The sequence below is a fragment of the Trichoplusia ni genome, chromosome 2, assembly GCF_003590095.1.
Source record: "Trichoplusia ni isolate ovarian cell line Hi5 chromosome 2, tn1, whole genome shotgun sequence".
Taxonomy (NCBI): domain Eukaryota; kingdom Metazoa; phylum Arthropoda; class Insecta; order Lepidoptera; family Noctuidae; genus Trichoplusia; species Trichoplusia ni.
Genome location: NC_039479.1, coordinates 1,931,745 through 1,954,678, shown reverse-complemented (window position 1 = coordinate 1,954,678; position 22,934 = coordinate 1,931,745). Strand labels below are relative to the sequence as shown.

The following is a 22,934-nucleotide window of genomic DNA, read 5'->3' as shown; positions in this document are numbered from 1 at the left end:
TTTCGATGCCAGTTCTCCTATCCATCTAAAATGATTAAGGAAGTATGATGATCCTTAAATGTTAGACCCGTGTTGCATGAACATAGATTATAAAAAAATATTCGGCATAATAAAAATGCAAATGGTCATCTATGGTTAGTACTCCAAAGATTCATGTATGTTAGTTTGCTGTTGTACAATGTTACTTTGAGGACTTTTCTTTGAGATAATAATGTTTATAATAAGTTTAGAATTCATACCTAAGAAGTCGACGAAGTCAGCGTAGTGTCTTGGCGAGATGTGCGCGAGCCTGGCGTGCGTGGTGGAGGCGTACGCCCGGAGCGCGGCCTCCAGCAGCGGCCGCAGCGGCGTGGGGGGGCGCGCCGCCGCGCCGCGCGCGCGCGAGCAGCCCGCCGCCGCCACGCAGCAGCGCCGGAGCACGTCCGACTGGGGGACACATGCGTACGGTCAATGAAATTGTATTAAATAAATACAGGAGTAACAGAATTAAGATCAAGAAACAAGCATTACTCGTTTCTTATCTTAATTCTGTTACTTACGTAACGACGTTGGAAATAATATCTTGGTGGAAAAATGTATATCCACTCCACGGTTCAGCGGTTGAAGCTACAAAAATAGCCGATTTTTTATGCCAAATTTACAAAAAATTTACTCAAGTTATAAATAATATAATAATTAAGTTAAAAATAATATGAATCATAAACACACACTTTCACTGCTAAAGTATAATGTAACTTTCATCTCGTGTGGGTTTACATGTTATACAAAAACATGAAGGGCTTCTTTTTAATATCATCAGAGCAGCGAGCAAATGTTGACATTTTGAGTTTTATTTTTTATCATAAAATAATAGAAGCAATAATATCTTTATGTTACTCACCAAGACAGGCGCACACTGTACGTTTTTGACGAGCAACGGGAGCATCGCCTGCAGCTCGGCGCGGCCCAGCGAGTGCGCAAGCGCAACCGCCCAGTGGATGTCCGCGATCGCGGGGTGGCTGTCCTGTAGCGTAACATCAGTATGTTAGCAACACGTCATATCGTGTACGTCATGAGTAGTTTGTATTGTTGGGGTAGAATACTTGATTGAAGTATCCTACGGTTAGTTAAAACCGTAGGAATGTGATATTTAAATAGTCTTGAAAATGAAACTAGCGGCCAGTTAGGTTATGGCTACGCTGTATTGCGCAGAGCTTGGCAAAGGCACGGGCAAGGGTATCTTTGATCTGTAGTCTTCAGTGAAAGTGACTTCTGCAGCCCCTTCTGGGCTTCTCACTTTAAGGAATATAATTTTTGTATCGCTATGGCTTTTATAAAGATTGAAGTCACAAATTTTGGGGTAAGACTCACCTGGTTGTAATGCAGATGCAGGTTCCGCATGGCGAGCGTGGCGAGGCGCATGGCCCGCGCGGGCTGCCCCCTCTGCTCCATGTAGCGCGCCACCGCGAACAGCTGGCTGGAGGCGAGCGCGCCGCGCGCCGCCGCGCCGCCCACGGCCGCGCACGCCGCCTCGAACGCGCCCGCAGAGCCCTCGCACACCGACAGCGCGCTCAACGCACAGCCCGGCGGGTCCTGGGGTAACAAACCAATAAGTCAAGGCCCCATACATGTTGATAGAACCGACAAGTGACGTGTCTTTGAATTGACAGAACATTACGTTTGACCACGTTTGACTGATTCGTTAAGCATGCTAGTATTTGTAATTTTTTATAGCGGTCCAGAAACTCGCCCAATATTTTGACGACTTTGCAGGTATAGACATGGGTAGGGAAGGATGCTTTGCAACGCGTCATCACAGAGCTAAGGACTTATTGAGATAGAAATCTATCAGTGAAAATCCTTCTCCGTAGAGAGACATGCAACAGCGATCTCGCGACTCAAACCTTCGTAGGCTATAGAAAGGCTTTTTAGCGACAATCTTTACAGTACATATCCTCGTCGTAGCTTAAATTAATTCGAGTTTTCATACCTTAGCGGCACACTGCAGGGCTAGCGTTCTCGCGCATGCACTGAGTTTCTCCTGCTGTTCGAAGCTGAGGCCGAGTCGCAGGGCTGTCGCGTGCGACATCGCCGCCGCCGCCACCGGGCCCGTCGCTTCCGTCGGCGTGAATAACTCATACCTGTAATGAGAGCAGTTTAGTAAAAGGGTAAAGCTGTTTTATAGAACTTGTGACGTACAAAGAAATCCAGACTCAGGAAACGCTTGTCGGTCGTATGAATGATGCCTGATGCATTGAACTCGCGACAGTCGCGCTCAGTGTATACGGCTATGCTTTTGGTATTTTGTGTAATGGCAATTTTAGGTTGCGATAGAAGGTCTCTCGTTTAAAAACTTTGACAAATTTATAGTTGTAAATACTGACCAGTTCTGCATGATGGACAGTAGCGCGTCAAGTCCGAGCTCGGTGGCGCAGGTGACCAGCCAGCGCACCATCTCACGCCGTCTCCAGTTCACAGAGGATAACGTCATCCTGAGTACCTGCAGAAACATAGAGAAATAAGTTAGTTTCGGATTATGTTGGTTTTAGCTACAGTATTGCGATAAAGAGAATGTTATTAAATAGATGATCACATTTAAGCTTGGTCAGTAGACCCAGCTAAAAAAATCTGTTGATGAATGTTGGAAATCTGGCGATTTCAGTTATATCTAAAAGGTTAGTTTTTATTTTGTTTGTAAGGAGTTGCTGGATATTTTAGTGGAATTGTGTGTTGGAAACAATTGGAAGTGGATACGCAGCTCTTTTCCAGGTGCCGTATTGTTAATATTTCATTGGTTATAGATTCACGATTGTCAACAGTAGGGGAAGTGATATAGAAAAGATAGATAGTGGTATATACCTGGAGGCCGAGTTCGAAGGCAGCTGCGAGCAGGTCGCGGTGGTGGTGTGGCGCGGCGGGCGGCGCGGCGTGGCGCAGCGCGTCCTGCGCGAGGCGGAACAGCTGCGCCGCCGAGCGCACGTGGCGCTGCGCCGCGCCCAGCGCCAGCCGCAGCCGCCCAGGGTTGCCTCGCGCCGCACCTGCACAGGGAACACATAAATGTTACATTGATTTATTGTTAAAGTCGCCTTAACGTTATGTAACAAAGTCTAATGGACGAACATTCGATGTTCTTGGTAGTTGGTAAAGCGACTGGTACTTTTAACCAGTCATCGATTTTAGTTCTGTTTAAGACTTGAAGAAATATTTCCTCTATTAGATAAAAGTGCAGGGATTTGTTTAAATCTTGGTTCAAGGTTGGTAAAGTTATGTATGTACCTAGCAGCGCGCTCGCTAATGCCGCCTGCTGCTGCTCGGCGTGCTGCAGCGTGTGCCAGGCCCCGGCTGCGCCTGCACCGCCCCCTGTACTGCTGCCGTCTAACGCGTACGCCTCCTCTACCATAGGTAACCTACACAACAAGATTATTAATATTATTCTGCCACTACAGTAAAAAGAAGAATTGAGAAATAACTCAATTCTGGCCATTAAACGGAAGGACAAATTTTAAATAGGTAAAAGACTCGATACGTCTAAATTAAAAATGGACTTCTTGAAGAAATTGTGAGTGGCAAGAAATTGTTTTGAATCAAAACGGTAGTGAAAGTAATGTAGTATTGTACCTCATGGCACGCAAGCCCAGGCGGTAGGCGAGGTCTGGCTGCGCGGGCAGCAGCGCCAGGAACAGGTAGCGCGCGAAGGTGTGCGCGGGCGCGGCGCGCGGGTGCACGCGCTCGCCCAGACACGAGGCGGGGCCGCCCGCCAGCAGCGCGCCCGCCACGCGCGCGCACACGGCCGCCGCCGCCTCGCCCTCCACGCGCGTCAGCTGCGCGATCAGGCGCTCCTCCTGCTTGCAGTGCCGCTCCTGCGCGTACAGCCCGCTCGGCAGCATGCGCTGCACGCCCAGCCCCAGCAGCGCCGCTTCCAGCGCCAGTGCCAGGTAAGTCTCCTCGGGGTTTTTGCTGCCCGCTACCGGCACGTGCTGATACCTATACAATATTTTTTACATTAGAACCAGTTTTATTCATCAAGTTTGTGTAAGTAGTCTATGCACTCAAGTGCTTCAACCGATTGCAAAACTTTAGGTGTATTCTAAAATTTTTTACCTTTACCGGAACCTTTTAACTTCACTTCAAGTTCATTTTTTTTATATTATAAAGTCTCGTATAAGCCTAAATGTTGCTTTACCTTGGCGGTAAGCCGGTGTTGGGCTCCTCGTCTAGGTAGGCAGTGTGAAGGCGCGGCGAGGCGCGCTGGTCGTCGGGCGCGAGGCACGCGTCCGCTAGACACTCGTACACGCACCAGATCGCTTCCAGCGTCCAACCCGTCCAACATCTGCTGTCTGTAAAATACATTTAACATCAATAAGTACTCTATATAATACTTCGCTTAAAACGACATTTTCTAAAATATTAAGACTTTGAAATCGGTGAGTTTGGAATGGGTTTTCCAAAGGGGATTTTAAGCCAAACCCTATGTCTTTCCGCGGTTTCTAAAAAAAGGGCAGAAATGTTTTCTTTAATGAAAATTTACTTTTTGACTAAGACGCACTTCTCCTATTCGAAGTAATTTTATGTCCAACAGTGGATGATTAGCCTAGCTTATTTATTTGATTGATTTAAGTAAACTAACCTCTTCCAATACATCGTTGGTGGTGTGAGAGCGCGCAGGTGTGGTGTGCGGGCAGACAGGTGCCGAAGTCCATGTGTTGCAGCACGGCGGAGGCCCGCGCGCGCTCCCCCCCCTCCGAGCTGCCGCCCGCCCCGCCCGCGCCCCCGCCGGACACCTCCGCCTGCCAGCGCTGCTGGGACACCTCCTGCGTCACAAGTGACACTGGTTAATAGCCGTGATATGGGATTATCAAAGTTAGAGCAAGGCAGGTCAAGGTTGAATTCCGTTTTGTTTTTCAAAACTTTGAGATTTTTTGCGATGACATCTTTCCAAATTTTTGCTATGTAAGTAAAATGTACTCAAACATCTTGGCTCTACGTTCTTTCCATTACCAAGATACCAGCTCATTCGGAAAAACTGGATATGCCTACAGCTAGTAAAGAGAATAGGCAGAACATAGTTTTCGAAAATAAGATCAGCTCAGCAATATGATTGTTACCTGTCGATGTCGCATGGCCCGCGCGGCGCTGACGGCGAGGCGCAGCGCGGCGGGCGCGCGCCCGTGAGCCCGCAGCGCCTCGATACGAGCGCCCACCACCGGCAGGTGCTCTACACACAACACAAACACTATTAGAACAACTCGGAAATAAGACTAAGATATACTTGAATGGCTGAAACATGCATATTCACCGTCAAAGAGTTTTTTACAGTGTGAATCTTTGCAGCCTTTATTATAAGCCTGCATTGTAGTTACTGGGACTACTAGTTACTTAGCAATCTACCCAGACATATGCATAAATATTATCATTTTCAAAACCTCTTTGAAAATCGAGAATAATGCTGTTTTCGAAAGAGCACACAAAAATGTTTTTTTCATTGATTGGGTTCTGATGTGAGAAAGCTTTTTTTCTTTCTGTGTAAATCGTACCGTGCCACAAAGGTTGTCCATCCTCATTGAACTTGGGGTAAGGTTGCAGCGTGGTGGTGGTGGAGGAGCCAGGTTTCTCCGGCTTGTCAGGGTCGCAGTACTCGTCACTGCCTAGGATGTTCTTCAGGTGATCATTCTCCCAGGATATGTCGACGGCATCTAACGCTCTGGGAAAGAAATAACCAGTTAAGTCTCTGTTTATCTTTGCTAAGAGTTTTTTTGACTTGAGTTTATTATAAATTAATATAATGGAAGACATCTAAAAAATAAAAATGACATACACAATGTCTAAAATGAAATAAATAAATAATCTTAAATCATGGCCTGAATGCCGTTAATTATCATTGAGTCAATCGTGATCATTATTAACACATTTCGAATCTATTTTAGTTTTTCATAGGAATGTGTGAAGACAACACCACTTACTTATGGAAAACAGTCCGTGGCGTTAGCTGCGTCGCTGGTCTTTGGTTGTGTAATCTAAGTCTCTTGCTCGCTCTCCTGTATTCACGTTCATAACTGAAAAAAAAAACATTTTTTTTTAGAATGGAATAGAAAAACACAATTTATTTTCGAGTAGGCCGTTTTTTAGGCAATTTCAAAACGTAACAATAATTACTCTAAGTGCAAAAAAATACTTACTTATTAGGTCTAGATTCTTCATCAGAACTTTCTGAATGGGAATGCATTTCTCTTCTTTGTCTTTCTCTGTGTCTTTCTCTGAAAAAAAAAGACTTGTATAAGCTATGTTATCTAAATTCGTGATCGCCACGATAAAACAGTTTGGAGTATTGGAGTGGTAATTTCTGTTTCCCGCTTTTTAGAGAGCAAAGTAAGCCTCATTACATTGGGCTTATCAGTTTCATATAAATACCATTGTTGTTTCTTTCACAGTCTCACCTGTCCCTCTCTTCTCGTTCCCGCAGTCTTTCCCTGTCCCTCTCCTCTCGGTCCCGATGTCTCTCTCTGTCGCGGTCTCTGTGGTCTCTGTCGCGATCTCTCTCGTTTCTTTCCCGTTCTCTAGCGTACTGTGGGGCAACGAAAATGTAATCAGGATTTTGAAAATCATTTAGGTATAGATAAATATTTCATTTAGTACAATATTATATGTAAATTGGATGTTTTGCTAAGAGACTCACCAAAGGAAAAGACCGGTAGTCCGGATCCTCCGTCGGACAGACCTCTACAGCGGACCACTTCTCCAGTAGATTCCTCCACTGGATTCTCCGATGTTTATTGCTCCCTGGGTCCAGCACTATGCTGACCCATAACGCTCCCAATTGTTCCCACAATTGCCTGCACTTTTCCGTCATGGGTGTGTTCTGATTCCGCCACAACAGTAGCCGAGGGTCTGATAGGAACTGTTCAGTCATGAGCATGAGCATCCGAGGGCCGTTCGAGTCCTGGGCGCGAAGCATTTCCCGTACCTGGTGAAAAAAGAGGAATCAACTTCATGAACGCAAAACTGAAAGACATTGCAAAAGTGCGTAAAATGTCTCGTTTCCACTACGGCAATTAAGAGCTCATATTCAGAATTCTAATCACAATCGTATTTCGTTTGAAGATCGTATGTTGACTGACATACCTTAGAAAATAATGAGTTGAGTTGTTTGTTTGCATTGTAGTATGTCCCCTGTAATAAGTACGCTCGCACTTGTTCGCAGACCTGAAATAAATAATAAATATTAATTTAAAAAGTTGTTTAGTGGTCAAGCTTCAATATCCGTATTACTTATGGGTATTGATTTTAACTTGATTTTGGGTCATGGTAAGACTGGTATTTCTGTCGATTTATATTCCCTTAATTGAAATGAGGTCTTCATTTTTTCATAAAATTGGTAGTAAAAAGTTGATCATAGGTTTCTTCATGACAATGTCATCTGTGGGATTTGACAATGTAGTTTTTACATCTTTATCTTCTAAAACCTCAGTCTGTTCACAAGTAAAAGTTCCCCAAACGCTAGCATTATCAAATCATCAGAATGTATTTTGTTGACTGTCAGTTTAAAGCGACATCACACGTTGCAAACGAATGCTAGTCCTGTTTGAAGTTGAAGTTTCGATTCGTTTGCAATTCCAAAGAAAACTGTTTAACGCTTAGCTTTCGTACCTGCTGTTCATCCAGGTGCCAGGCATGGTGCGCGTCGGGCGGCGGTCCAGCAGTGGGGTCGGGCGCCCCGCAGATCCTGTTGATGGCGGACCTGGCCTGCAGGACCTCGTCCGCCAGCCGCTGCGCCGTCGGTAGGACTTCTGTGTGGTGCTCCGCTATTAAATACTGCACGAACTTCTGGAGCTGCTGCCTGTCCATCTGAAGAAGGGTTTCTGAAAGATTTTGTAGAAACGGTTAATGATGGTGAATAATTATACTTAATCATAAAGATATATAAGACTTCAATGTTCTAAGGAATATTCTAAAAGACGAGTAAGTCTTTTGCAGAACATGCACTTTGTCCAAAATTTTAGGCAATAAATTCGAAAAAGAACTTGAAATGTAAAATTAACGGAGACAACGAGTCTGTCGCCATTACTCGCTGGATAGCTACCCTTTGTAACTTTAAGGGGTTAGGTTGCAACGGATAAAAGTGTATTTAAGAGACTGAACAGAATAATTATCTAATAATATGTCCAAATGCATGCCAAGCCTCTTTGCATAAAACCGTCATATCAGCCTATACAAGTCATGTTTTGCCTATTTCCATTTGAGAAGTTTTTTGGTAAACGTGTAAAGTTTTGGACCTATCATGAGGTATACATACAAGTTGTTATCTAATTACCTGATATAGGCACCCTCAGTCTGACGGAGTCTGCGTTCCGGATGCGGTACAGCGCCAGCGCCACCACGTGCTGGCACCAGAAGATGTCGCGAGCTTCGCAGCTGCACGTCACCCCCGTAATCTTGCATCTGCAAGGCAAGGTAATCATAACTCTAGGGAATCAAAAATATATCTAGCACACCTGCTTTTAGGCTCGGAGGGTAGGCAGTTCTACGCAGTGTCAATCGTCATGAATGTTTGTAAGATTAGGTAAATAGAATAATTCTGTTTTTCCACTCAATGATTTCGGCATAATTTTAAGTCAGTGATATTAGATTTTGTTAAACATAAATGCCTTTGAAAAGACGGGTGCGTGCTCGGATTTGAACCTACGACCTTTGACTTGGAAGTCCATTCATCATACCATTAGCCTAAACAGTTGTGTTTTTATTAGGGTCGGGCACATTTTCATATTTTGTCTATTCCTTAAGGCAGTTTTGGAATGGAATGACTCTTGATTGCCAGCGTTCCTCCTAATAAGCTCATTCCTCCTTAAGCAGTAGAAGAAATCGAAGCTATTTAAATTAAAAATAACACGAACTAAACTCACAGAGCTATTGATAATCTCGGAATTCCTAGTTGTATTATCCACTGAATCCCACAACATAAGTCCAGAGAACTTTGTTGTAAATGACAATCGCTATTATGAAAGTGACAAACTTTTCTAGACAATAGGCATTATGCGGGTACATCGGCCTTTGGGTAAAAAGTGCCCTTTAGAATAAACAATAGTAGGGTCTTTGTGACCCTTTCTATTGAAAACGTCTTTGTTTTGTCGTCAAGCAAGCGTTGAAGGAACTATTTATTTCGGTTGCGTTAACATTTATTGATTTTTCTAGCCTTTTGTGTTATAATCGACTGTGCTGGTTGTGTTTTTGCCATAATTTTAATATTACCCTATAAAATATAAGGTGAAAGGTCTGGAAGAGAAAAAGGCCTTTGCCCAGTTGTGGGGTCAATTTGCACTTGGATTGCAGTTGAAATGCATTTTGTCTGTCCAGAGCCTAAACGCTGGCTCTAAAAGTTTATCGTCTGTGGTAAGCTTACCTGTCGAACGAGACTGTGACCCTGTATAGCCGTTCCGGTTCCGAGCATGGTGGCACAGCGGCGGGCGCGCGCACCACACCACTCAAATGGAAACCTGGAAACAAGACACAACATGTTAAAAATAAAGAAAATGTGCCATTGGAAATTACTAATGTGATAAATACATCTTCATATTCTTTTCCGGATAAGAAATGATCAAATGACTTCTTCCGCTTTGGGTTGAGCAGAAGGGAGTGTCAGACTGCTACTGGCTAAAACCTACCCATATTCCTTCTTTTGCCCTTCGTGTACCGGGCAACAGTAATCCTTTCGGACAATCCCGCTACCCCGGCAGGAAATAAATGTTTATCCTGAGGAGGCAATACCGTGGGGTACAATAGGTGTGATACACACCGACGATGATACGGTAAAACGGGGTGAATAGGGGCACACAGAGTAGTAGAGACACAGTTTTTCAGAAGACAAAATTAAAGTATTATATTAAGATTCTCAAAGATTTAATAAAATAATTACATGAAAGTAAATGCAAGAAACTTACGTAAGAAAACGCATGCGACCCCAAAAAGACACTTTTTTTATTTCACCCCTTAAATTTCCATTCATCCTGTTTTAGAACCAGGCTATCTACCACAACCTTTATCGTTGTTCGATCTTTTTTTAAGGCATGTAATATAACAGAATCGATTTTCGAAACGATAGTACTTGTTTATCGATTTTGCTCCTACCGCGATTGTGCACTAGTATCCAAGCAGCAGGCGTGATAGTTTTGTTAGCGATCTGAAGTTCATTTTATTCGATGTATGATTGCAATGAGCACCTACTTGAAATAATCGCAATTCATAATGCGGTAATAAAACTTATCCTTGTTTCTAAAGTAATTAAATACTAACTTTCCTCACTCTTCCAAATAAGTCATAAAAGAACATATCGTTTATCAATTTAACCTACCTTTACGTTAATACATACTACACGAATTATTAACAGCTTTTCTAATAAAATAACATTTGATGAAGCATTAAAACCGTTCAGAAACCGCCGTACAACAGGTCACCAAGAGTAACGTTCAAAACATCATAAGTAATAGAGTATTTTTGCATCAACTTTAACGATTCTAAAACTGTTTAATATTTTGTAAATAGCCCATTAGAGTGGAAACAGTTTACAAAATAACTGACTGCCATTATATTTTAACTGCTTTGCTGTTAAATTTGAACGTAACGAACTTAAGTGTTCATATCCTGTGGATATTTTTGAAATAAACGAGTTTTAATGCGGACTGCGTAGTCATTTTTGCTGACCTAATTAAAATATGGCATGTATGGTAAACAGGGGCCTATATATGTCACTCATCATTTTTAATTACAATTAAACACAGCGCTAATTCATCATGCAACTTCTTATGTATTTTTTCTGCAAATAATTTGAATGCTCTATCGATTATGGCAGCATTATTCTAAAGGAGGCTGAGCGTGAACAATTGAACTGTTCGATATTTAAATAGCTCCAACAATTATATAATAGTGATTTCCAAACTAATTTCGAGTTCTCACGAACGCGGAAGAAAGATTTCGAATTCAAGTGCATTCGTTCACAATGTAGTGGCACCCTTACTACTGGATTCAATAGATTCGGTACGAAATTGTACGGACCGAGTAATCATAGCATCGAGTTCTAAAGCGAATCGATTACGATTCGTCAGGGTTTGAAATACGAACTCCTTTTGCTTTGTGCAACTTCACTCTTTTTTTCTTTTTTTAACGCGTTACTGCTTAGCTGAGGTTTTGTAAAAATGCGTGTTTATCAGATAACTACCTTAGTGATAGGTTTTAGGTTATAAAATTGGGTTCTATTATTGTTGTTAGGTTATACCTTATTTTTAATTAACCTTTCCATCATTTATCATTTTGTTATTTTTAGATTGTAAAGTTTGTACGGTCTTTCACGTTTTCACAATTAAAAAATACTCCATTCAAGCGGGTCGTAAGTCAAGTGTCGTAACAATACGCATGTCCAATGCGAACACAACAATAATTTAGAATCAATTTATTTATATCTAAAAAATGTAATTGAAAACGACCGGTTTGAGTAGAACGTACGAAACCAATTATCGATTATCAGCATCGGGAACGAATCGAGTTTTTTTTTTATTTCAAACACAATCAATTACTCAAGTATTCGGTGCGATAAATCGCAACGGACCAATGCGAAATCGATCGAAACGACAGAATAGCAATATTGTGAAAAAATTGCTTTCAAACCTCGAACAATAGAGACCGCAAAATTATTCCGAGGCATTAAAGTTGAATTTCCTTTGCCTTTTATTATTTAAAGGCCAGAAAGAAAAGTAAGTTTAAAAAAAGAATGGACTTTTGAAAAGTAAATAAAAAATGTTGGCACAGCTGTTGCGTTTGTAGGGCGTATTTATTACGCACTAATTTATCGCTTCTGGTCTATTGAGTAGGAAGGTAGGTGAAGATTAGACAAATGTAGATAGTATGATAAGTAATCAATAAATAAAAAAAATGTTATCCTATGATTGACGTCATGAAGTATTTAATATTCTAAAGGTCTAAAAAACCTAAAATTTTGACCTTGGGCCCCGAATAAGTCCTTAAGCTCACATGGATGGGGACTTTGGACACTTTATTCCTTGTGGTAAAAGGTCTCTACAAAGATTTGGCTCTGTCGGAATTTTCTTTATTTGATCACTATTTTTATGTCTAAAATGACCGGACTGCTACCATCATTTTCTCAAGTAAGACTTTTGTAGTAGACTCTTGCCTTAGTGGTAGGCCCCCAAGCGTCTATTGCTTGAGTACCAAAATGTCAAAATGTCAACGACTTTTCTTTTGCTATTAAAACAAACAATTTACAAAACGTAAGCCGCGAGAATAGTTAGGTACGTATTACTGACACTTAATTTAAATTGTTTCTCCATGAGGATAAGATTCTGTTATGACGTAATAGTATAAATATTACATGCAATAATCACATATTTAAAATAGGACGAAAACGTAGACTAGGAAAATGTAATCTAGCGTAATGGCGGGCGTTCGCAAATATTCAAATATATTTTTTTACAAATTACATTCAAATATGGAACGTGGTCGGGGCCGATGCGGCGGACACGCGTACAGTTCATAATTAGAACAAGATCCTCTGCGTTGCAATGTAATGGAGAAATAGCATTCCTGTGCCGCATTTTAAAAAAAAGTTAGTCTGCCATATAATGACTTTTGCACTATGATTGGATTTCAAAAGCATGACAACGTAAACTTTTCTGGCAGTAATTGTTGCGCAAGACAGCAGATTGCCAAAAACTTAAAAAAACGTAACGTTTTTTTTTTCTTTGCTTCGAATGTATTTTCAGTTAAAAAGGGCTACAAAACAAAATTTGATATTGCGTTAAGTGTAGAGTGGAATTGTAATGATAAGAGTTTGAATAAAATAACTGGAATAAAAATAAATAAATAGATTTGCCTGTGTAGTTTTGATGGTGAAAATCCTCCATATTTAATTAATTAATTAATTAAACAGCCTTCAGAGCGTGAAAAATTATTAAATACACTTTTGCCTTCATAACTTAGTGTTTGCATTGCAATATATGCTATAAATTTATTGCAAAAACTAGGTCCCATTTAAATTATAACAAAGTATGGTCTTGCATGGAATTAAACGGATTTAAATTCATTTCATACCTTTGTTCTAGCAATAAAGGAAATAAATTACGCAGTAGGGCAAGGTCTCAAATAAATCTACATTGAGTGCGTGTGGAGTTTGAATCAAAATAGGTTCGAATAGATCAGTTAGATTAATATGTATGATAAGCGTTGTTTAAAATTATTCCATAAAATGTGAAACTTTTTATAGAAAACATTTTTTTTTGTTCCAGCCGCTTTATTATCACAATTGTGGAAATGAGACAGCACTATAAGATGTAGATTAGCGTCTCGCTTCCACATCATGAGGTTTTATAGTAGGCCCCATAAATTTTGACACTACTTTATTTCATATTTAGTCTAATAGTCTATCTAGTATATTCTAGTCTTCGCTTCTAAAACTTACAACATGTAATACTTCAATCTAAAGCAGTACGTGTTAGGTACGAGATACCGGTTTGTATTACGTATATTACGACTGTTGAATGGCCCTGCGGCAGTCGTACGAAACGAGTATAGTACTTTATTCATGTTCTCAGCTACTGTAATTGATGTACTGAAGTTTTGTAGATATGTATTTATTTGTTACTTGTTTATTTAGTAGGTATATCACCATTCCTTGTAGTAGGATTGTTGAAGGAGTGTAAGCGAGAAAGCGCTTTACAAGGCGAATAGCGGCACCTCTTTTCGTTAGCTGTAAGTTAGTCTAAGGTACTATAAAATGGGCTTGAAGACTCTTTAGGTCGAATATTGCTAAAATGCGCTATTTTTAAGTTGTTTTCAAGTAGCGCTGTTACACCTGTAGAATTCGGTTTCAAATTCAAAATCACCCACAGTCGTTAATAAAATTTAGTCAACAGATATTTTTGTATTTCAAATGTGAAATTCTGCAAATTTTTGGATACTGCGCTGTTATTTACGCGACACCGACAGTTAAAGGCTTCCATACCCAAAGGGTAAAATTACTAGAGCTCCCTTTTCTGAGAATTTGTCTCATAGCGATTCCCTGACTCTGGCTCAGGCAGAAAAAGAGGACCGGGGTGGTTTTGGGTAGAAGTCAAAAGCGTTTCACCCCAAAAAACAAAAACGGGCTGTATCTCGTATTCGTACGGAACCTTCAGACTCACAAGTCAGACTTGCATTTGCTCGCGCGACACCGGTTTTATTACAATTATGCATTCAGTGACAGTTACTATTTCGGATATCGTCCGTTTTGAGTTATATAAGCATCAACTTGTTTCTCCGAAGCACAGAAAGCGTGGGAACGAGACTAAACCATCACGATAACCCTTTTAGGGATTAGTTGTGACATGAATTCTATTTAAATTATTTAGGTATGACTGGAGGCGTTTTTGCTACTTACAGACGAGGAAAGTTGCTTTTGAGGATCAAAATATGTAATTGTTAAAGTATTTTTTTTATTAGACGCTGTCGCCTCACTTCTCTCGCCCGTTCTTGCATTTTTGCTGAAGGCTAACTGCTTGCATCTACAATGATAACTCACTAATATCGCCGATAAACTAAGTTCGCAGGTACCCACGGTTTTTCGGTTGTTTCGGTTCACATCACGAATCACTCCGACGCCGCACGGTTCTGATCCCTGTTCATTAGTATTATTGAATTTCTGATTAAGATCATCAACTTTTGCTGTTGACTGTACGTTCTTTCCAGATAAACTTGACTGCGCGGACTGACGTGTATGTTTGTGAAACCCTCCCGCGACACAAGGATCTTTAAAGCGGGAGTCATTCTTAAGGAGAAAAAACTTAAGGGAGAAGAAGTTCGGAAGGCCGCTAACCGAGAGCCTATTATTCAGCCAGACAACTCCGGGCCTTCCAAAATCCCTCAACAAGCATTAAGTATTTACTTATCAGTGGTAATAGTATAATTACGTGTAATTACAGCTGATTGCCGCACTAACAATGGCGGACGCCTTGACCCCGCTATTGACCTAGATACACTTATCCAGGTCATATTACAGTACGCTCGAGTACGGAGGTGTTACGTTTAGATATTGCGATGGCGTTTCGTGTTGATGCGTTTTGTTTATCATTTTATCATTTCTATAATTATAAATTTGGTTTTTGAGTTACTTGAATTTAAGAGAGATTAGTTGATTGGGTTGTTATTGTGTCTTACTGTGGAAAATATGCATTCAACAGATTTATTTATCGACCACGGAGTATCCGTAGTTCATACGTCTACAGGTTTATAGTCACACTATATATTACAACTTATCAATAATTAATCTTCAAAGAACTATTTTACTAGGACCACATATTACTAGCGAAATCAAGACAAAGCTAGATCTAAACTACGACTAGCGACAAAAATAATGATCTGTCGATAAATGCCCATAAATAAAAAAGCAACTGTTAAATTGCCAAATTTTTATATTTATATTATTTCCTTATAATAGGCTGGTATAAATCTTGAAAAACAAGTCAAAGAAATTCTGTTTGAATAAAATCTATCTAATAATTAACTTTATTTATTGATCGCTATCGCTAAAACATAGTGAACACATATTTCTAAAGATTTATTTATGTTTAAACTCATTTTGAAGATGTTCGAAGCTTTAGAAAGTTGTTAGATTTAGAATTACGTGTATTGGCGATAAACTGCTTTCACGGACTTTATATTCGGCATAACGACTACATAAGTTGCTTTTTGTATTATAAATGTATAATAATACGCCTCCACAAACAGGATTGTAGAAACGAAATAAAACCGTAAGGTTTCTTTATTTTTATCCGGATTACGACTACAGCCCAAAGTATTGATGTAAATAAGCTTGTTATTAAGAAAAAAACATGTTTTAGTTAATAACTCCGGAGTAACTCGGAATATTATATAGAAAAGGACGGTTATTGCCGGAATTCAGTACGTCATAAAGTGGCTGGAACTGGTAATTTTTGGGTAAATGCCATAAATTTTCGAGTAATAACAGTACGCGTCGGCCCGCGCGCTATTCGTTTTTATTTACGACTGTACTTGTTTCACATTCAGCCGGTTATAACTTTTGTGCGCGACTGTATTGTGATTTTTATTTTAATTTTTTTATAGCGCTATCTGTATTCCGTTGGATTTTATTGTTCTTTGTTGTGGAAATTGGAAGCTCTCGGCGTTTTAAAAAGGTATTAAGGCTTGTTTTAATTTTGGAACACAAAAGATAAGTACTTGAGAATTCAAACGAGTTCTGTGCTTATGAGTTCACATTCGTGGCATGTTCGTAAATAGAACTGCGATTTCAATAATCGTTCATAGTTCTATTTCTGTTTGTTTGTCTTGCCTATAGATGTAGTGTTTGTTATAGAGTAGTATCCAGATGGCCCACTTTTGTGAGGGCGCGTCGGTGTGTGCGAACGCGAAGCTTGAGTTTCGAACGCGACCGGTTTGTTTACATTAATCACGCGCGCGGCGGTGTGCGTCGCGCACTCGTCGCGCGCCGCTCGCTGTGTGAGTCACGTCTTTGCGTCACTTTGTTTACATCGACGTAAGTGTGCGTCTGTACGAGCGGCGCGTTTCGTAATGTGCGTGCCTACGTCACGTGGGTTGCGCCGCACGTGCGCGTGTGGGTGTGTTCGCGTGCCGCCGGTGACGTCACAGAGCGTTTCGTCACGCGCGCCGCTGTGTGCGTGCGTGTGTATGCACGGGTGTGGCGCTGTGTGCGCGTCCGTATCCACCGTCAAGTCAATGTTACATTTTTGTGACCTTAACCGTCAGACATGTTGAGAATATTTGTCCTTTGCATAATTAGCGTTTAAGGAAATAGTTATTGACATACTTTTATGGCTTATCGGAAGTTTGTGTGCGATATGTGCTGGTTATGCGTTTAGATAAACCTACCAAACAAAGCAAGGAATCTTTTCTCGGATTCTCACTTTACGTAATATATCTCACAAGGTAGTCATTTGTACAAGAAGGTAAGCAGTAAAAAGGTTCTTACACCAGAAACCATGGATGTATAAAATTGATATTTCCACGTAAAAAACCGCCTACAAATAGCTATTAAGAAATAAAAAATATTTTTACACTGTCATCATCAATTAATTCACGGTTCTTATAACAGTTATTCATTGACTCTGTATTATTCCATAAGTTTTCGAAGTAATTGCAATGTATGAAGTACCAAACAATTAAGTAATCTGTGGTAATTATTTTTAAAGTTGTTACGAAACTTGGATACCTGCACTATACGTCAATCAAATCAATTTTGAGAATAGAACATATTTTATAGAGGAAGAAAAGACAATATAGATTTTTCATTCAATCGTTCGTTCACTCGAGGGCCGGGATAGGTACCCACTAACTCTTCCACTGCAGGCGTGACCGGCTGTTGTAGTAACAGCATAATTTACATTACAACATGGCGGCCCACCCACACATGCGCGCTCAGGTAAAATATGAATTAATTTGTACGAGTTGTGTGCTACAAAGTAACAATCGCAACGCACTATCGTTATTTATTGTTGCCCATCACACTATTAGAATTTATAACATAATTATTCAACTCCATCGACGTTAATTGCAGTTAATATTTACATATATTACCTATCTAGTTAAATTGCCGTATATTTGGGTTATATGCCGTATATCTGTATTTATAATCTGTGGTGCAATTTGGAGTGAAAGCGGCTCTCTGTGGTTTAAAATTAGCTCTAATTTGTAAAAAAAAGAAATATTTTATGGTCTTTGCGTGTCTGGCTGGAAACTAGGCTCGTGGTTGTATTATTTGAAATTCGAAGATTGATTTAGGTTGTCTGATTTTAAGGCAACGAAAAAAAAGAAAATAATAAAATAAATGGTTGGAATAACGTGTACTTTTAAAAATTAAACTTGTTCTATGCGTGTTAAATACAAGAGCGTCACGGAGTGAAAAACTAAGTAAAAGAACTGATCAGCAATGCAGATTATGATATAACCAATAATCTTGAAGCCGACCTGTTACCAATTATATTAATCCACACACGCTTAGCCACGAGCTAAAACATGAGAAACCTTCACCTCTTCTTAAAATCAGACCTTTAGTTTGTGAGCAGGACGGGGCTCTACACTGCGTAGAGCGCTATCTCATTTCAGCACTACGACAATCTTACTTAGCCCTAAAACCAGCTTAATACAGAGCTAACACCATACATGTTAAATGCACGAATGTACTTGTGTTTTAAACATATTATGTGCATGTGTATGTATTATGTATTTCTTCAGGCTACGCGTAAATCAATATGTAATTTTCACATACATAGTCAAATTACAAATAAGTATGTGTGTCAATTGCTATGCTAATAGGCTGGTAATGCATCTAATTACACAGCTGGGTGACCGATAGACAAGGTCGTATTGATAAGAGGGAAAACGAACGTTGGTCCAATGTTGGCCAAATATTTGAAGGTCTTATGAATGAAGGAAATAGGACAGGATAGAGATATTTTGAGTATTCTGTCTATTTAAATAGACAGATAGTCCAGTGAAGGAGTTTAAGTCTGCGCTCAGGTAAGTGTTGGGATGTTGAAAAGAAATTACATTTTGGGGAAAGATATCTCTGTAATCGGTTGGGGAATCAATTTGAAATTAATAAAAAAATGCTCTTTAAGTAATAACTGATTTTATATTTAAGAAACTCTGTCATCGTTCGCAAATTAGGGAACACCATCGAAAGAATTGATGAAAAGAGACGCTCTCTCCCAAAACCGCCTCTACCTTTTTTTCAGGTCAACGAGGACAGACAAGTTATATGTATTTCGTTTTATCACCTTTTCCCTTTGGTACTAAGGTAGGTTTCTACAATAAACCGCGTTTTCCACCGTCATAAAACAAAACAGTATCGTGTTTTCGAGCTGTCATAAGATTCGAGAGTCCTTCACGTATTAAAGTTATATTATTGTATTTGTGGAAACGTGACAGCGCTATATACTGCGTAGAGTGCCATCTCTCTTTCACAAGTGTAATATTTCTTTATGAGGTGGTGGTAGACCGTCAGTTCAGCGGGATGTAGTAAAAAAATATGATCAGGCGCTGAATATAAATCGTGTTTTTGTAGCTCGGGGTGAAGAGAGTTCCTAGAACAGGGACCTTTCTTGTAATCACTTACTTTTGTGTAGATCTTGGTTGAAATGGTTAGTACGTGGTGAGGAGAAAAAGGTGGTGATTGGGAGATTAGTTGAAGTGGAAAAATGTTTCTTTTACGCGTGTTAGAGGCAAAATTAATAAAATTGTTTAACACTATTTTACATTACTAGGTAGGTGCAGAAAACCTCTTTCAACACAGATATGAACCATATTGTCAATGAGAAGTATTAAAAAAAAAGTATAATTTATATCCTGCCAACATTGGTTCCAATGTTCGTCGGACTATTGGCACCAAGCTTTTGTTACATTGTAAGTAACAAGTGTTTGTAAACGCTTAAACATCTGCGACAGTCGGGGACCAACCCTCCGGGAGGGGTACTATCCCCACAAAATTATATATACCACCAAATCCGAAGTCGCCAAGCGAATCCAAGCTCTATCCCCTTGGAATAAAGTCGAGGGTAAAGTTATGAAACTTTTGTATGCGTAAAGGATAAAATTGGTGGAACTTGTTGCGACTTTGTCGTTGCAATATATAATCGTAGTCCGATAACAAAAATACGTTGGGTTCAAGGTTTGGAGAAATTTCACTTAACGATCCTTACGGGGAAGAAAAGGTTTTTTGTCAATGACAATATCTTAGGCAAGAGTTGAAATCTATAGCGCTTTTATCTATATCTATACTAATATATAAAGCTGAAGAGTTTGTTTGTTTGAACGCGCTAATCTCAGGAACTACTGGTCCAAATTGAAAAAATCTTTTTGTGTTGAAAAGACCATTCAACGAGAAAGGCTTTAGGCTATAAACCATCACGCTGCGACTAATAGGAGCGAAGATTCAATGGAAAATGTGAAAAAAAACAGGGCAGGTATATGTAAATCATAACTTATTTCTTTTACCCACGGGGACGAAGTCGCGGGCAACAGCTAAGGTATATTGAGGAGCGTTTTATTTTGTATGTAGCTTAGAAATCATAAACAGGAAGTTCACATAGTTATGAGTATGTTTCTTACATAAATCTACTGAAAGAGTGGACCGAAGTAAGTAAACATAAAAGAGCTTTTCAAGTAATAATTTTACTAATCTGAATAGTTTTGACCCCCTGAAGGAAAACAAGAATTTGTTTGTAGAATACAGTAGGCCAGTATAACAGAACTAGTTATTATGGCACTAATTGTAGAGTAAGAACAAAGAGAAAAGAATAATCTATGCCTAAAACTAGGACTATACAAATAAAAAGCGGCAAAATCCTAACAAAATCGATACCTAGAGCAGTTCCCTTGCCAACAGCCAGCTCGAGTCCTGCCGATACCCGCATACCAGGACTTAAAGACATTGTAAATATACGTGGAAACGCCAGCAGGTGATACAATCTAGTTCCTCTAATTCCTGGATTTGCATGCAAACATGTTCAAACAAGTTGCCGTGTTTATGCCTGCACGACACGGTAGCTGTTTTATATGAAGAAATTAATATGACAGATCTTTAGACTAGTATTCCTTCTATAAGCATATTTATTTTACCAACTAAGAGAGCTTGAAAATTGGAATTAATGCTTTTCGGTCAGTCGCATGATCTGTAACCATATGAAACACAGAGACGCTTTTTTCGGATGAGAAATTTAATCACTCCTCACAATTTGGTTTGAGTGGGATTTTCAGACTTTAAATGGTAAAACTTACCAGCATATAACGATAAAATTGCCAGAAAGCATAAAGAGCTGGAAATGTTCTGAAAGCCTATCGTGGATACTGGATAATCATTATATAATTGAAATGAGAGTCACGGAAAAAGAAGAGATAAAAAAACTGTAGGGTTAATAGTAAGGAATTAAAAACAATTAAGGAATTGAAAACTACAAGACTTATGAAACCATCAGAGTTAGTCAGAAAAACGAGACAAAACACGAATACACACACCAGGGGCTTTTACCGCAGAGTGATAAAAAAACAGGTAAAATTTAATACCAAATTGAATATTTCAATATTCACGTAAACAGTTAAGTTTATATATTCAGTTATTAATTAAATTACCGTACCAGTATCTCAGGTTATAATTAACCCATAATGTTACGAAGAGAAAGTTAGTTTTGGTGTTTATTGGAAACAGTTCAGCGGCTATGGATTTTGTCGCAGTTGGAAAGTTGCCTTGCAAGAGGCAGTTAAGGATATTTCCATGCGATTTGGTGCCATATATCATTGGCCGTTAAATCAACATAATCCGTGATAAAACTAAAGAGTTTGTTCGTATACTGGACTGTTTTGATCTGTTTCAAACTTAGATCTGCTGAGATGTGACCCTTTTTGTCCAATCTACTCCTGAATCAATTAATTGTAATATAACTGTACATATTTCAAGATTATGGCTATTGGCTGAGTTATTTGCCTTAAAAATTGGTTACATAAAAATGGATCAAAGTAATAGATATAATTACAATGACTTGCTAAAAGATGTATTTTAGGATATTCTCACCAAAGCTGTTCAACTGTTTTTGTACCGCTTTTGGCGAAGATAGAAATGCGATGAGTTTCAATTGTTTCACTAGTAACAAAGCTACAATAATGAGAATGTAACCTGTGTCTTTGATTCAGTACGTTCAAAAGTCATTTCTCAAAGGAATTTATCAGCTCTCCGCAAAACAACTCTGCAATAAGGGCTCTATATCCACAAAGGCTTCCTACGAAATGAATCCAATATCACGTGTAGGCGTGTCGAGTGCGTTCCGAATCGCAATCGCTAACGCACCTGCTTTACAGGTGCCGGAAGTCTATTAGCACTTAACACGTATTCCGAACGTGCCCTTTGTTCCGACGCGACGTTTGAACGCATCTTAACGGGCGCCATGTTTGCTTTAGGATATTGTCTTTACTCGAAATTCGAGTTTTGGGAGAAAGCTATAGTTATCGTTATTTTACTTTGCAATATGAAAGAAGGTTTAACGAAGCGATCATATGCGAGAGATTGTATTCTCAATTTTAAAAAATGTCTGGTCCGCCATACTTAAGCTACGGAGTCATAACAAAATATGTCTATAAAAATTGCACTAACTCACTCGCACCTTAGATTAACGAGAGCATTAAACATAACAACGTCATAAAGTTTTACGTATAATATAATATGTCGCTCATTATTAATATCGAGAGCTATATTATTTACGACGGCAAGCGGCATTAACGACTTCTTAATAACTCAACTCTAATCAGTCATCAAGTAGCAAAGGTTGACAAGTTCATTTCTTTTTAAATAGTCAAGACGCCAAGATGGCGGTGGGCCCGCATGACAGCTGTCACTTTTTCCCTCCAATGTAACTCTTACCATTAAATGGTTGTAAATGCGGCAAAACGCAAACCGGCGCACATTAGTCGTATGCTAAACAATTTCCGGACGTACAAATTTATTACTAGCGAATGCTTTTTGCAAATGCTTTTTACAACGGCTGATCAAGGGCCGCGGTTGGCTTGCGTTTCCTACGGACAGAAAGAGTTGCCGCTAATGACTCGTAGCGAAGTATTTCTTTGTATTGTGCACACATTTGTTTATTATGAAGTCATTATCTTTTTGCATATGTTATTTAGGAACGTTTATAAGGGCTGTTGTTTTTGAGACAGTTTCTGAGTTGAACAACTTTGGCTGGTATTTTTAGAGAGAATGGATTTATCTGTAAGGGCTGGGTAGTAAAGACAGATGCCAGAAGCATTTCACAAACACCTCTGAACTCAGATATTCGCTATAGTTTTCTAAATAAATACAATACAGTAGTAGGCGTCAACAGTAAGTTTTTAGGACAAACGTTTTTTATTAAGTTGCCTAACTGTATTCCGAGCCCAGC

At 39.6% G+C, this 22,934-nt stretch overlaps 1 protein-coding gene across 1 annotated transcript in view; it reads right to left on the bottom strand.

Annotated features, from left to right (window-relative positions):
* The window catches only part of LOC113502651 (zinc finger SWIM domain-containing protein 4-like), a 69,803-nt gene that overhangs the window by 3,199 nt on the left and 43,670 nt on the right, over positions 1–22,934 (bottom strand). Inside the window, exons 2-21 of the mRNA XM_026884306.1 lie at positions 9,374–9,467; positions 8,288–8,415; positions 7,624–7,835; positions 7,099–7,179; positions 6,653–6,940; positions 6,414–6,541; positions 6,156–6,233; positions 5,940–6,032; positions 5,514–5,680; positions 5,085–5,194; positions 4,607–4,790; positions 4,163–4,316; positions 3,598–3,963; positions 3,256–3,386; positions 2,839–3,017; positions 2,364–2,479; positions 1,970–2,120; positions 1,351–1,572; positions 881–1,003; positions 240–426 (exon numbers count right to left, since the gene is read on the bottom strand). Of these exons, the coding sequence (XP_026740107.1) occupies positions 240–426; positions 881–1,003; positions 1,351–1,572; positions 1,970–2,120; positions 2,364–2,479; positions 2,839–3,017; positions 3,256–3,386; positions 3,598–3,963; positions 4,163–4,316; positions 4,607–4,790; positions 5,085–5,194; positions 5,514–5,680; positions 5,940–6,032; positions 6,156–6,233; positions 6,414–6,541; positions 6,653–6,940; positions 7,099–7,179; positions 7,624–7,835; positions 8,288–8,415; positions 9,374–9,467 (3,192 nt within the window). The remainder of the gene's footprint in view (positions 1–239; positions 427–880; positions 1,004–1,350; positions 1,573–1,969; positions 2,121–2,363; positions 2,480–2,838; positions 3,018–3,255; positions 3,387–3,597; positions 3,964–4,162; positions 4,317–4,606; positions 4,791–5,084; positions 5,195–5,513; positions 5,681–5,939; positions 6,033–6,155; positions 6,234–6,413; positions 6,542–6,652; positions 6,941–7,098; positions 7,180–7,623; positions 7,836–8,287; positions 8,416–9,373; positions 9,468–22,934) is intronic.